This window comes from Tupaia chinensis, unplaced genomic scaffold, assembly GCF_000334495.1.
Source record: "Tupaia chinensis unplaced genomic scaffold, TupChi_1.0 Scaffold000196_1, whole genome shotgun sequence".
Classification (NCBI taxonomy): Eukaryota; Metazoa; Chordata; class Mammalia; order Scandentia; family Tupaiidae; genus Tupaia; species Tupaia belangeri.
In genome coordinates this window covers 1069138-1084071 of record NW_006159671.1, presented here as the reverse complement: position 1 = coordinate 1084071, position 14934 = coordinate 1069138, and the positions used below count along the sequence as shown (strand labels likewise).

Below are 14934 nucleotides of genomic sequence, written 5' to 3'. Positions count from 1 at the left end.
CTTTTCTTCCCATACTGCCTCTGCGTCTGTCTGTCTGTCTGTCTGTCTGTCTGTCTCTCTCTCTCTCTCTCTCTCTCTCTCTCTCCCTCCCTCCCTCCCTCCAGGCTTTCCTTACCGCCTACTTGATACTGCTCACCCGTACACTCTTCCCTCACCAGACTATGACTGGCTTCTAAATGCCCACAAGATAAACCCTGTTCCAAACCAAACTCTTGTGTGACTGGTACAGAGTTGAGTCACATGGTGGTAAAGTGTAAAGCTGCAGAAATGGCCATGCATTTTTATCTGAGATGATAAGAAACTGAGAGACCACTCTAAGTCCCCAGGAACTGTCTCTCCTGTGATCTTGAAGACCTGACTGTCTCTACCAGGACTCCAGCAATTTATCATGTACTGTCTATGACGTCTCTCAGACTCCTGCTTTGTACTGTTAATTTACACTGGGGTACATCCTGTCTTCCCAGTTCACCTGCATCTCTTCCTAGATAAGGGATTTGGAGGGCCATGTTAGTTGGACATGAGACATACATTAGCTTCCAACTTTATTCTAGTGATAATTGACTTTAATAATGATTGTATGCATGTTATTTCCACTTGTGATGTAAAGAATATAGAAATCAGTGAACTGGGAGATTGAGTCTCAGCTTCTCAAGATCTCTTGGAAGCTGTAACCTTTGATAGTCATCTCTTAATTTCCCCCTGCATACCATAGCAAAAATGTTTGTATTAATCCAATGCAGTGCATTATACATGTGGCTTAACCACCTTAAGGATCATAAGGTTTGATAAGATGATGTTTGTAAGTACTTTAGGAGTTCCCTAAAAGGAAGATGCAAAATCAACATATTTTCATGTATGAAAAATCTACATGTATAAACAGATACTCATATCCTGAAATTACTGTGAAATATTAGATAGAAATTTTGAATTACTGCCTTTCTCACTGATTTACAGTAAGGTTGGTTTCTGATTCTGTGTGTGTGTGTGTGTGTGTGTGTGTGTGTGTGTGTCTTAAGAAAGTTTTTGTTTGTTTGTTTTTGCTATAGGACACGTGCACTCACTGGATAGACAGAGAAAAAATGAGAAATTACTTATTAAGAGGGATGGCCATGCCACAATCCCTTCTTCTCCATTCTCCTCTTGGGATTTTAGGCTTGTATGCACATGTCCAGTGTGAGTTTCAAGCCTCTGGGTCCAAGACTCAAACTGTGGTCAGCCAAGTGGTAGTCCAGTGCTTTAACCACTATGCCACCTGTTGGGCCTCTGCATGCTTTTTAAGATCAGTTGTATGTGAGAATTGGATGCAAGGCCAGGCAGTACTGTGACAGGAACACAATGCTGAACCCACATGGGAAATCCATGGGAACCCTGGGTTTGTGTCCCAAGCTCTCTCCCTGTACGAGCTGGTTGCACAGACATGCCTATGATCTGGGCTGGCTGACAGTGGGTGTGAATTACAACATAATGACCCTATTGGGGGTTCTGTCTGTCGTTGTGTCTCTGTCTGTCTGTCTGTCTGTCTGTCTCTCTCTCTCTCTCTCTTTCTCTCTCTCATGAAAGGAATAAACAAACCGAGATAGCTAGGCAGACAGACAGATAATAGGTATTTAAGAAAAAATATGAATGTGCTCTGTGGTTAATAATAGCATATGTTAAAAGTAGTAACTAAATAAGTTTATTGTCTAGAATATAATCACTGAGCTAACCTGTCAGAGTGTCAATCAGGCTTCAGGTCTGGATAAGTGTGTGGGTGTAGGAGGCACACACACACACACACACAAATCTTAATAAATGAGAGTTGAGAGCTCTGTTTAAATATGAAGACTGTGCTTAAGGGAAACTTTTTTTCCCAGCAGTCAGGCATAAGGCAGTTGGCTTAGGGTAGGGACACCTGCAAATTGCAAAAAGAGCTGGCCAGAGGCTGGACGAATGTATGTTATCATTTGAATGGAAACCACTGCTCAGTCCATCCCTGAGCTGCTGAGGAGCTCAGCTCCACTTTCATGCAAAACCAAGATGCTGGAAGTCACTGTTTTAGTTTTCTCCAATGCTCCACTACCATTATGAGTTGTCAAACTGACCTGCTCACAAGGCTTCGGTCTGCGTCCAGATTTTGTCCGATAACTAGGGATCAGGACCAATCACTACAGGGGTCTTGTTGTTTCAGAATGAATTCAAAGTGACTAAATGAATAAGCCCTGAACTTCCTGATGACATAGGCACTTTTATTTCCTACTGTCCCACAGAGTCTGGCAGAGACCATGCACCCAATACATTAATTTGATGGGCTGATTGAAAATTAAGAGTTACCAAATAAAGAGAAGGAAAGAAAATCCATTTTGTAGTGAATGGAAAAGATCACTCACGGTCTGAATCCCATATGTTACTGGATTCTGCCCTTTGAGTGATGGGGACAGACTGCAAAGTGAACTGAGAATGGAGAGAGAGACTCTGAGGAAGATTAGTCCAGGCCTTATTCTAGGCTTTGTGGGTACCTATTAATATAAAAGACAGCTTGAGAAAACCCAAGGCAATGGAGATAATCAGCCTGGCCACCCAGCTGAATGGCTCCTTTTATGTTTCTCACTGGAAGTAATCTGCTACCCACACATTGCCAGCTCCTCACTAGGCCCAGCTAAACAGCTGAACCAAGGGAAAAGTGTAAGTCACAGCAGCCCGCAGAAAGTGTCGAACTTCGGACTAAAATAGCATTTGCTTTTCTTGTGACAATTCGTGCAATTAGGTCTGAAAAAGCTCGGTATCTTGAATTCTAACCTAAAAAAAGGGCAAGATACTGCCACACTAAAGCTCCTCGGAGCAATGAAATCGCCTGGGGAATTTCTTCCTGAGTTTAGATGTTCTCAGGGTCCCCAAACCTGCTGCAGCTTCTCTTGCAGAGAAGACACCCTAGTATGAATGTCTCGGGCGGTGTATTCCATTAACAGTCTATGATGGAGGTGTGGAGAGGAGGTGAAGGTTTAGAGGCATATATCCCAGAGCAAAGTTTGGTTCTATGGCTGCTATATTATGTGGTTTACTTACCCTCTCTGGGCCTTTCATTTCCAAATCTGCAAAATGGGCCTACTAAAATCGTCCCCACATGGCTATCCTAGGGAATGTGATGCCTCGTGTATCACCTGGCCTGTAGTAGAGGCAGGTCTCTTCTCTCACACCAGTGCAATGGGCTCCATTAATTAGATTCCACATCTGTCCAAACTCTTCAAGGATCAGCAATGTAAGACATGGTAAAGAAAAATAGAAGAGAGGAGCAAGCTGGTTTACAAACTATATCTGGCTCCTGTCCTTGCTTCATGTTCAAAATCCAGAGCCAGTGGTCCCCTCTGTTGGACTGACAGCCTCGGAGTTAGAGGCAGCTATTCATGGGTCTGACAGGTTCGATTCCTAGTGCTACCACTTATCAGCAGTGAAAATGCAGACAAATAATGACTCAGTTTCTGCATGCTAAAAAAATAACATAACAGCATGAGTAGGGAGTGAATTAATCTATATAATTATCATCTACAGAAAGTGCTAAGCACTTTGGCTAGCACACTCAACTCTCAATAAATGTTATGTATCATCGCCTCCATTGATCATCCTTTCAGCAGAACTCCAGCTGATGAGAAGTTAAGAAAGCAAAGAATGTAAGTCCAAGGGAAAGGAGGATCAAAAAGTAAGTATCTCAAGGTGGTATGAAAAGCATAGCTGAGAGATTTTAAATCAGCCTTTGTGAAATTCACTCTCTGTGAGGCCGGCCATGATAAGAAGTGGTTGACAAGTGGTTTGATATATGGGACAGAACTTCTGATACTCTAAAGTCAGCTAGCGCTGGCCAGGAAGAAACTCAGGAAGAAGTTTAGTATACTAGACATTGCCCTCTCCTTTTGTTTATTTATTTTTAAAGATTTTTGCCATAGGGTGCATACTCTCACCAGAGAGATACAGAGAGAGAGACAGTGAGAGAAAAAAAAAAAAGAAATCAACCCTGGAATGATGGCCATACCACAATCCTTTCTTCTCCATCTTTCTCCTGGGATTTTGGGTACTCACGCACATGTGCCTGGCGTGACCTCGAGGCACCAGATCTGGGACTTGAACCATAGTTGGCCATGTGGGAGTCGCACCTTCACCACCACACAGCCTGCTGGCTCCAACAATGTTCTCTCAATCCTTTCATCCCCCTTCTAAGAACTAGCTTCAGATACTTGGTTTTCCAGAGTCCCTCATTTATTTGTTATAGCCCAGCCTCCCCTCCAGCCTCCTTCCTTTCCATCTAAACCAGTGGGTTTGAAATTCAAACCCTAGTGCCAAGGAAGGGCTGCCTACAAAGAAACCGTAGCTTCTCTGTTTCCACCCTCAGGGAATCAGACCAAAATCACAAATGGGGTCTGGTTATGCATATTTTCTTTTTCAAAAGTTTCCCAGGGAATTCTTATGTGTAGTCATGGAACTCGTGTTGTTGGAACCATGTTCCTAGACTTTTCTCACACACAAATTCAAACTTACCTTTCTGATGGCCTGGCATTTCAGCGCCTTTTTCCCTCCGGCCTATCCAGAAAACCCATTTGTGTTTTCAGTCCATAAATTAGTAAAAGGCAGCAATTTCATGTTTTCCCTCTAAGCTCTTACATAAAGGATGTGTTATTCCATAAGCCAAAGTGTGAAAAATATTCAGCAAAGGGAAGACATATTTAGAATTCCCTCAGTTCATCCTTTATAAATGGGGCTGACTCTTAAAAGAATACTGTAGGTTGCAGGTCGCCCATCCTCTCCCCCTCTTCCGGTAGGGAGGCCGTGATGCCATGAGGAATGTGCCATGGATCCAAGTTTAGAGGACAGGTCAAAGAGGCACCAAACACGTGCAGGATAAATGACAGGCAAGTACTAAACACTGACGGCCAAGCACTACCCTAAGTACTTTACATGGATTATCTCGCTGAACTTTTCATCTCTAAACAAGTTCTGGTATTACTATGCTCATTTTACAGATGAAGAAGAGAGGCAGAAAATTAACTTGTCCAAATTCACACAGCCAGCAAGTGCTGAGGACAGCCAAAGAGGATACTTCACAAGGATCAGAGACTTTTTGAAAACATTAAATCACAGCTTAGCAAAGACAAGTCCTGTCCCCTCTTCTTTCCTATCTCCAAAGAGAAGAATGTCAGGAAATGAAGAGTAAAACATTTGGAAGGAAGACGCAAATATCTGCACAGCAAGAAAACAGTAGTGTCTCTAGGACTTTTCCGTTGGAATTTACTCAACGAGGGTTGGAGGGCTCTTTCTGGCCTCTGGCTTAGAAGGACAACAATACCCCCCCTCTGCAGGCCCTTTTAGGCAGCAGATGGGTCATCAGTCCTGGGAAACAGGATTTCTTCCTGATTGGCCACTGTAGTCCTAGAGAACAAATAAGCTCTTTAAGGAGAAAATGGAGACAGTAGCTAAGGGCTAGTTTTATCCAGACTGCCCAGCTCAGGTCTGCAGAGTGAAAAGGACCCAGTGGTTTCTATGGAAACTCTGTTCAAACATACATCTCACATCCAGTTGAAGACAGAATTGCTCAGAATTCTAGAAAGCCCCTTAAATAGATCACATTGAAATGAGCCAAGACTCACTTTGAGATAGCAGGCTTTCCCTTAAGCCAGACACTAGGGTTGAACCCACAAACTACACAGGATAGAGCCGTGTTCATAAGCCACAGACCAGAAAGAGGCCTCAAACCTTACCTGTGGTTAATCCCAATAGAAAGCCTGATACTAGTTCTCTACACTTTGAGATTTTCTCCTAAAAGAGAATGCTGACCGGAGTGAGAAGTACAAGCGAGACTGTAGCTGACTGACCTTGGAATAGCCCTCTTCTTGATGGGTCCTGGAAGGCAGGCTGTCCCCAGCATGCCTCTTCTTTATCCAGGGCCCAAAGGAGCCAGCCCTGAGGCTGAACACTCATTTTAACTTTGACGGCATCATTAACGAGAACCAACAATGCATGGTCACTGCTTGAAATGGAAAACTTCTCTGTAATTGGACTCAGATCACTATCCATAAGGATTTTCAGTGGGTTCTGGAGAGATCAAAACATTCCCCTTGACCACCATTATCCAGCTGCCCAGCCACAAACTATTCAATGGAGACCAACAGTCTCCTCCCTGCTTCAGCTGTCAGTAAACCTTACTCCAGCGGCAAACATCACAATGTCTCCTTCCCACCCCACCCGCCGGTGAAACCCTGCAGTCCTCGCCATTAGAACTGCTATCATTGGACATGTGGAAGGCTCATTCTCTGCACAGAATGGACGGTATCAATCCCAAGAAATTCAAAGAACAGCCTCTTTAAGAAACCTCCACTTGGAAAAGATATTTAAGCAAAGCTGAGCTTGATGAAGTGAAATAGAATTAGCCACTTCAGTAGCACAGGCTTCTCGGATTCATTCTAAGGTAGACTGGCTTATTCGCTCCCAAGTGGAACGAACTCAACAACAATATATCACAGTTAACTGTGATCACAGCTCCATGGAGTTTCAGCCAGTGCTGGGAGCGCACCGAGGAGCACTTAATATTCCCTAATCTGTAATCAACCTTTTGTACATTTGTTCCTAATCATAGGACACAGTTTCATCTTAATGAACTGTTTTCTTATCATATTATGGTTGGTCATTTCAGCATGCCTAATGGCCCATTCAGAAGGTTAAATTACAATTAGGGTCCCTTGGTTTCTGTTTCCCAGCAAGTCTTGAAGAGGGTTGATTTTTTTCCCCTTCCCATTGCTTGACTTCAAGGGCAGAGACACCAAATCATCAATGACAAAGACATACCTGTTACAGTCGACATGGAGCATGAGATGAGAGGCGCTAACCGACAGTGCGACCTTGTGCCACTGTCCGTCTGCCATCCGGTATGGAAGTGCTTCTGTCCGGGGCTTCCCGTTATGTATATAGTGATAGCGAATCTCATCTCTCAGGCCACTGCTCTCCAGTTCCAAATAGCTGTGCACAAAGGAATAAATCTGTTTTATTTTAGTTCTAGATATCACAGCCATCATCAATCCCACCCGCTAACTACCAGGGTTCTCAGAGTCCAAAATTAGCTAACCATGACATGAAGAGCCATGACCTGAAATCAACTGTACTGTGTGAGACCCAATTCGCTTATTGTCTAAGGGCCTCTCATGGTGACACCTTGAGCCTCTGAAATGGAGATCAATTGATTCCCTGTGAGGTAACAAGCCACAAGCTAATTAGCAAAGCGTGGTGCAGTCTCTCAAATACTTAAAAATGTGTGGTTCAGAACCCTACTTCTATTGTCTGAAAAAGACCATTCACGTGGAATGGATTTATCGATGTTTATTTGTAGGACTGCCATTTTTACTTTTTCAAGAGTTAAAAGGAAATAGAAGTCACACTGGCATCAGGTATTGTAACGTATCATCAGAGTCAAGATAGTAATCAGTCTTTTTCCTTGTCCCAAGACAAAAGATAAAACAGAACAATCGCTAGATACTGAGGGAAGAAAGGCTGAAGCTACTCACACATGAATCGGCATCTCAAATGACCATGAAACATGTGACAGAGATTGTGATCACGTTTTCCAGACCCATGAGAAATTTTAGCACCGAGACTGTACTCTGCACTTTAGTCATTGAATGCAGCAAGCGACTGGGGGACATTCTGCAGTCACTCACCAGAGCTGGTACTTTCATGGGTGCCACAACGACTGAGTCTTCTCTGCCTTGCTTCTGAAATGCATCTTCATCATTCTCATCTACACTGGGCTGATCCCACTGCCAGGTATTGCACTGGATATTTTGCAAATACTAATTCATCGCCCACCGAAATCTGCAAGACTAACACTACTAGCCCTCTTTAGACATTAAAAACTGAGATTCATGGATTAAATTACATACCCAAGCCAGGATTTAAACTCAAATCTGAGTTTGACAGTTACATTTTACACACCTTCTACCAGGTTGTTGCCATCCGGGGGCACAGGACAAAGTAGTGAGGATGGGGGACCAGCAGTTGGCATAATGGCTATGTCACTGGACTCCCATGTAGCCGACCGCGATTTGAATCCCGGACTCGGTGGCTTAAACTCACACCTGGCACGTGTGCATGTGTGCCCAAGATCCCGAGAGGAGAATGGAGGAGAAGGGATTGCACTCACTCCCCCGGGGGGTGATTTCTCTTGCAAATACTAATTCATCGCCCACCGAAATCTGCAAGACTAACACTACTAGCCCTCTTTAGACATTAAAAACTGAGATTCATGGATTAAATTACATACCCAAGCCAGGATTTAAACTCAAATCTGAGTTTGACAGTTACATTTTACACACCTTCTACCAGGTTGTTGCCATCCGGGGGCACAGGACAAAGTAGTGAGGATGGGGGACCAGCAGTTGGCATAATGGCTATGTCACTGGACTCCCATGTAGCCGACCGCGATTTGAATCCCGGACTCGGTGGCTTAAACTCACACCTGGCACGTGTGCATGTGTGCCCAAGATCCCGAGAGGAGAATGGAGGAGAAGGGATTGCACTCACTCCCCCGGGGGGTGATTTCTCGCTTTCTGCTTCTCTGTCTCTATCTTTCTGGAGCGAGCATGTGCCGTATAGCAAAAATCTCCCCAAAAAAAAAAGTAGTGAGGATGGACTCAGCTGGCACTAACTTCCAGCAGCTCAATCACACAGACAAGGTAGGAGCTACTCCTCTAGACAGGTAACCGAGGTAAATCCTTAGATTTGGAGGAAGCACAGTTTTCCTCTAATGCCCTGAGTGGGGCTGACCCCTGAGCCAGTCTATATTTAATCTAAAAGACAAAATGCATCTTGAGGACAGAAATGAATATATCATGAAACCCAGGCTCTATTATGCATGACTCCCAAATCTCATGTCAGAGAACAAATGCATATTTCCTGTTCATCTTTCATGGGAGAGCTTCCCAAGAGAGCAGTGCGGGGGAAGCAGAGAGCCAAGGCTAGCCTCTGACCCACCTCATTTGTGCCAGTACAAAGAATTAGGCCCAAGGTCAGAAACTGAAGAGATTATTTATAACCACAGCCACCAGCTCCTGGGCCCAGGTACATACTTATTAGTAATAATTAATGTAATACATATTTTATAGGACTGGCTAGAAGGAAATCCCTTAATATAGAAGATATTTATTTTAAGGGAGTTCTTCAATTTCTTCTAAGGAGCTAAAACATGGGGAGGGGCGGGAATCAGGTAATCAGAAATCTTAAAAGTCAACAAGACTTTAATAATTATCTCATCATTCATTCATTCATTCCAAATGCCTTTAACCAATCAAAAATGAAGGACTAAAAAAGATTTAAAATATAGATCTTATTCTCAAGATTTTATTTTAAGAGAGGTTTTTTTCTATGGGTTGCATGCACTGGCCAGAAAGACAGAGACAGACAGACGAAAGTGAGAAATCACCCCCCCCTGCCCCCAGGGCAACAGCCACCACGCAATCCCTTTTCCTCCATTCTCCTCATGGGCTCTTCGGCACACACACACACACACCCAACATGAGTTTAAGCCACCCAGTCTGGGACTTGAACCAAGGTTGACTATGTGGGAGTCCAGCAATATAACTATTACACCACCTGCTGGTTCTAAGATGCCTTAAGACTAGTGAAGGAGGAAACAAACTGTGTCCCTTCCCTACAGAAAGGCAGAAAGTGACCTAATAACATTATCGATAAACATCCCATTTAATTGCTTCAAGGTAGATATTATTACCCTTACTTTACATGAGTTCATTTATGACCAGGATATTAAGCACCTTGGCCAAGACCTCACAGCTCCCGTAGAGAAAAGTGGCATGCTCTTACAGTTGAGATTTTATCAAAATCAAAATACACGCATCACAAGAAATCTTTCCGTTGCTTTATTTTGACCAATGACTGACTCCTGGAGGAAAGGCACATGAACTTGAAAGGACTTCAATCAATAACAATTTGAAATCTTCCCAGGATCTAGCCACAGGGGTGCAGTGATACACAAGGCGCCTCAATGCTCTGGCCACATACATTGTCACAGGTGCCAAGTCCCAGGTCCACACCCCAAGGTTTCCCTGTGCACACTCCAGAAGTGTGTGTGCATGTCCATGATCCTGGCTAGCTGCAGCCAGAGATGGAACATGGTGTGGGGATCCTGTTGGGGGTACACCCCCTCTCTCATGGAAGAAATAGATGAACATTGAGGGGTACTCATAAAAATCACCAACAGAATCATTAAAAAGTGAGCCAAACACAGTTTGCTAGATTTAATCATTACTCATCAAGTATGGCCTCATTAAACAAGTACTCATTGTATTTAAAAAGTCATTTAAATATCACTTTGGGACCAGCAGGTGGCATGGTGGCTAAGGAGCTAGACACTCCCACATGGCCAACCACAGTTCGAGTCCCAGACCTGGTGGCTTGCTTTTACAGTTTCTCTCTCTCTCTCTCTGTCTCTGTCTCTGTCTTTCTCTGCTCAAACTAAGAATAAATGAATAAATAAATAAAATTAAATAAAAAGTAATTAATAAAAAATCATTTAAATATCACTTTAAAAAGTTTAGGAGTACATTGTCACCTTGCAATAACCACAACATAGAGCAATGAGAAAAGAAATCTGCCCCAGTAGTCACAAACGGATACTTGTTTCTTAGCATAAAGTTGCTGACATCGTGTACAACACATTTAAAATGTGCTGTATTTCAAACAACTTGGACAAAAGTCAAAAGTCAGGTTGATGTGCTTTGGAAAAAAATATGTTCAATAGCTGCTGAATGGCCCTAGGGATGACTAAGACATTGGCTGGCTAAGTGACACCTGAATATAATTGTTTCATGAGGTCTGGAAAGAAACAAGGCATATTTCCAGGCATAACCCTCTGCTAGAAGAGATGTGAGGCTTACTTCTGATAGCAACTTGGAAGAGCTGACCACTGGCCTGATGGGATTTGGCTGTCACTGGAGGGAAGACCATGACTTGTAGTACAGCATTGTTACTCAAAACATGGTGTATAGGCAGGCCGGCAGCATCGGCATCTCCGGGGCTGATTCCAATGATTGGGCCCCACCTAAGACCTGCTGAGTCAGAATCTGCGTTTCAGTAGGACCCCCAGATGATTCATGTGCACAGGAAAGTTGCAGCCTGGAGTAGAGCACACAGGTGGCATTTTACATCCTGGCCAGCTGGTCCTGGTGAAGGGGAGAAGTTTGATGGTACAAGCAAGTGAATAGGCGCCATGTGGTGCTGGCTTAGAGAAAAAGGACACTGGACAGGAGCATTAACCAGTGTCTAATGAGCCATCTCTCCCTGACCAGTCCTCACGCTGCAGCCCTCAAGTGCTTTGGGGTTTTCTTGGGAGTCCGGAGAGGGTAACAAGACAGCTATATGAGTAATAAACCCATCACCAGATCCCATGAGCAGCATTTCTCCTTCAGATGCCTTGGGCTTCTGCCAAGTGTGTTGTTCCAATGCTCTTTGGTCCCCAGAAAAGCCTGCTTGTCCTGAAAATATTTGAAAACAGCGATGATATGCCCACCACACCCCAGTTTGTTGTTGTTGTCATCCTTTTTCAGGCCAAGTGTTTCCAGCTCCTCCCTTCACACTCCTGCCCTCACCTAGACCATGAGCCCCTCTGGACAAGGAACCTACCTTATTCCTCTTTCCAGATCCTTCCCCATGTTGGTCACCATGCTCTGGGCATAGTCAAGTGATGGACTCTTGCACTTAAACATAGGCACTGTGCAGACCGGTCTGCTGCGAACATCGCCTGCTCTGCTCCATGCACCTGAACACATGCGAACCCTGCCTTTCCCATCAGCCAACATCCCGAGCCTTTCGCACAAAGTACCATAAAGCAAACCAGCTGAATTTTTAGAACCCAAGCCCTGGCTTAAGTGCTATGTAGAAACTACCCAGAACCAGCACGAATATGTCCCAGACACCTCCCTCCCTTGGATATTAGGTAAAATTAATATTACCATGAACTGAAATCAAGTAATTCAGAACAATGAATCCAAATAGTATAGGTAGACTGCTATTGACCAAGTTATTTGTACCAGAATGTTTTATTATTTTTTTCCCAAAAATTGACATTAAGGGATCCCTGTCTGAGATCAGATACATAATGGATTAGACAGATATATCATTCAAAACATTCAAGTAGTCATGGTTGAATGAAGGTGTTACTTCTACACGCAGGCAAAACAGAAAAAGCTTATTTTAGATGTTATCTAGTACTAAGTCACTAGTTAAGGCAAAAGTTTTCTTAGAAAATGTCACTTTTAGGGCCAGTAAGTGGGCATGGTAGTGGAGGCACCAGACTACCACATAGGTGACCACATTTCAAGTCCCAGACCCGGCAGCTTGCTTTCTCACTTTTGCTCTGTCTCTAGTGAGTGCATGTGCCCTATAACAAAAATAAAGATAACAATGAATAAAATTAAATGAATATTTTCTTTTTAAAAAGTAGGTTCTTTAGAGAAATGCATCAGGTCCCAAAGAACTCTGGAGTCAGGGCAGGACCTGCCAACATTTCAGAGGGGCTTCTCTGCAGCCCTGGATAAACAAATGCTTCCCATGAGTTTGAAAACAAGGCTATGGTCCTACCCAGTGTTTACCCCTGGCAGAATTCTCAAGAGAGGGAGAAAACCAGGAAAGCCTACAGCTACTTTCTGTAGAAAGAAACAAGTCACCACATATTAACACAGCACCTGGGTAGACAATCTCCCCAAAGCCTGAAAAATCTCAAGATGATGAAAAAGTCCATTTTCCTACATAGTGTCCACAATTTTGTAGAACCTCAGTAAAGGTTTATTCAATCTCTATAAGTGAAAATGATGACAATGATAAGAAAAACATAACCAATATAGCTAACATTGGTTAAGTAGTAATAGCCAATGTCTGTTGAGTACTTCTTACTAGGAGGACCGCCTTAGGGCCATTATATTTTATATCAAAATAATCCCTACGCAAGCTTGTGAGGTATTTGTTTAGGGCCTAAATAAACACTTCTATAGCCCTGACCACAGACCAGGTATCATTCCACAAATATTTACTCAGTCTTTATAACAGCATTAAAAACTACTGGTTATCATCCTGGCTTGTTTTATAAAGGATGGAACCAAGGCACACAGAGATTAAAAAAAGATGTCTGACCTAGTAAAAAAGTAACAGGATGTTGCTACTTGCAATGTTCACTTTGGTATCTGCCAGACCCAGGCTCAAGTCATAGATTTACTGCCTATAGCTGAACGAGCTTCTTATCTCTAATACTTTGTTTATTTAAAACTTGTCCAAGACGAAGCAAGTACATAAGAGCAGATGTATGATTAAGAAAGAGGAGTCTAGCTCCAGAATCCATTCTTCATGCAACAACATGCATCCATAGTGTTAACCACCACCCTGATGTCTGAACAAGGTATTAGAGATATGAGGCTCATTCAGCTGTAGGTGGTAAGCCTATGACTTGAGCCTGGGTCTGGTAGATACTAAAGTGAGTATTCCCAGTAATGGCATCTCATTACTTTTTATAGTGTCAGGTATCTTTTGTAATTGCCAGAGGGTACAGAGAAACACAGAGAGGGAGAAGAAGACAGTACCCCCAAATAGAGCACAGTCACGCTGCAATCCGTTCTCCTACATCTCTCCAGCTTACTGGGATTTGAGGGATGTATGCACATGCACCTAATGTGTTTTTCAAGCCACTTGTACTGGGATTCTAAGCACACAGTTGGACATTTGGGATCCAGCTCCCTAGTCAGTAGACTGTAGGGCCAGGCCCTTTGTCAGGTATTTTGAATATATTATTTCTAATTCTGACAACAATCATACATGACAGTTTTTGTTTTGTTGTTGGTAGAGAAGTTTTTGCTATATGGCATGTGTGCTTGTCGGACAGACAGAGACAGACAGTGAGAAATCACCCCCCAGAGGAGACGGCTATGCTGCAATCTCTTCTCCACTGTTCTCCTCTCTGGATTATGGGCATGCACACACATGCCCGGCATGAGTTTTAAGCTGCCGAGTGCAGGACTCAAACCGTGGTCGACTGTGAAAGTACAGCGACATAAGCATTATGCCATCTGCTGATCCCTTTAGATTTATTTGATACATTCAGTCACTATCCACCACTTAGTTTGTAAAGTGAATTTACCCAACATGAATACGCTTAACACCAATCCGGCTGAATATAGTATACACGTTACCATCAACAGATGATAATCCATTCTTGTTTCCCATAAGTGTCCTGTCTCTATTTTTCTCCTTAATTTCTTTCCTCACACTCTCCCTCCTCCACCCACCCTCTTCCCACACTATCTTCAGTATACCTAACCATTGTCCATGTTTCCATATCCTCTAGTCTTTCCGTTTCCACCACAGAGTGCGGACGCCCATGTATGTTCAGTAGAGACATGCAATGTCTCTCTTTCATAGCCAAGATTGCTTTACTCAGCAGTAACTCCTCCACATTTGTCCACTCTTTATCGAATGCCAGGATCTCGTTTATTATGGCTATCCCATAGTGTGTATGTACCACACTTTTTCAATCCTCTCATCTGTTCATGGCTATTTGGGTTGATTCCACATCTTAGCAATTGTGACTACTGCTGCAATAAACATAGATGTGCAAGCACTTTTCCAACTGAGCGTTCTCCTATCCTTTGGGTAGATACCCAAAAGTGGAATTGCCAGATCACGTGGTAGTTCTATTTGTAGATATCTGAGGAACCTCCATATTATCCTCAACACTGGTTGGACCAATTGATAGTTGTTTTAATACTTACATTCTAAGTGGTAACATTAAGACTCAACATGATAAAGCACCTTCCCTGAAGTTACATAACCCACAAGATGCAATACCAGGTCTGCCAAGTTCTACCACACTGTGCTCCTCCATCTACAGTGACCTAACCATATCAGGATAAGAAGAGAAAG

General features: G+C 43.2%; 1 protein-coding gene across 1 annotated transcript in view; it reads right to left on the bottom strand.

Annotated features, from left to right (window-relative positions):
* The window catches only part of NELL1 (neural EGFL like 1), a gene marked incomplete in the record, with an annotated part of 909119 nt that overhangs the window by 760684 nt on the left and 133501 nt on the right, over positions 1–14934 (bottom strand). Inside the window, 1 exon segment of the mRNA XM_027771205.1 lies at positions 6808–6978. Within this exon segment, the coding sequence (XP_027627006.1) occupies positions 6808–6978 (171 nt within the window).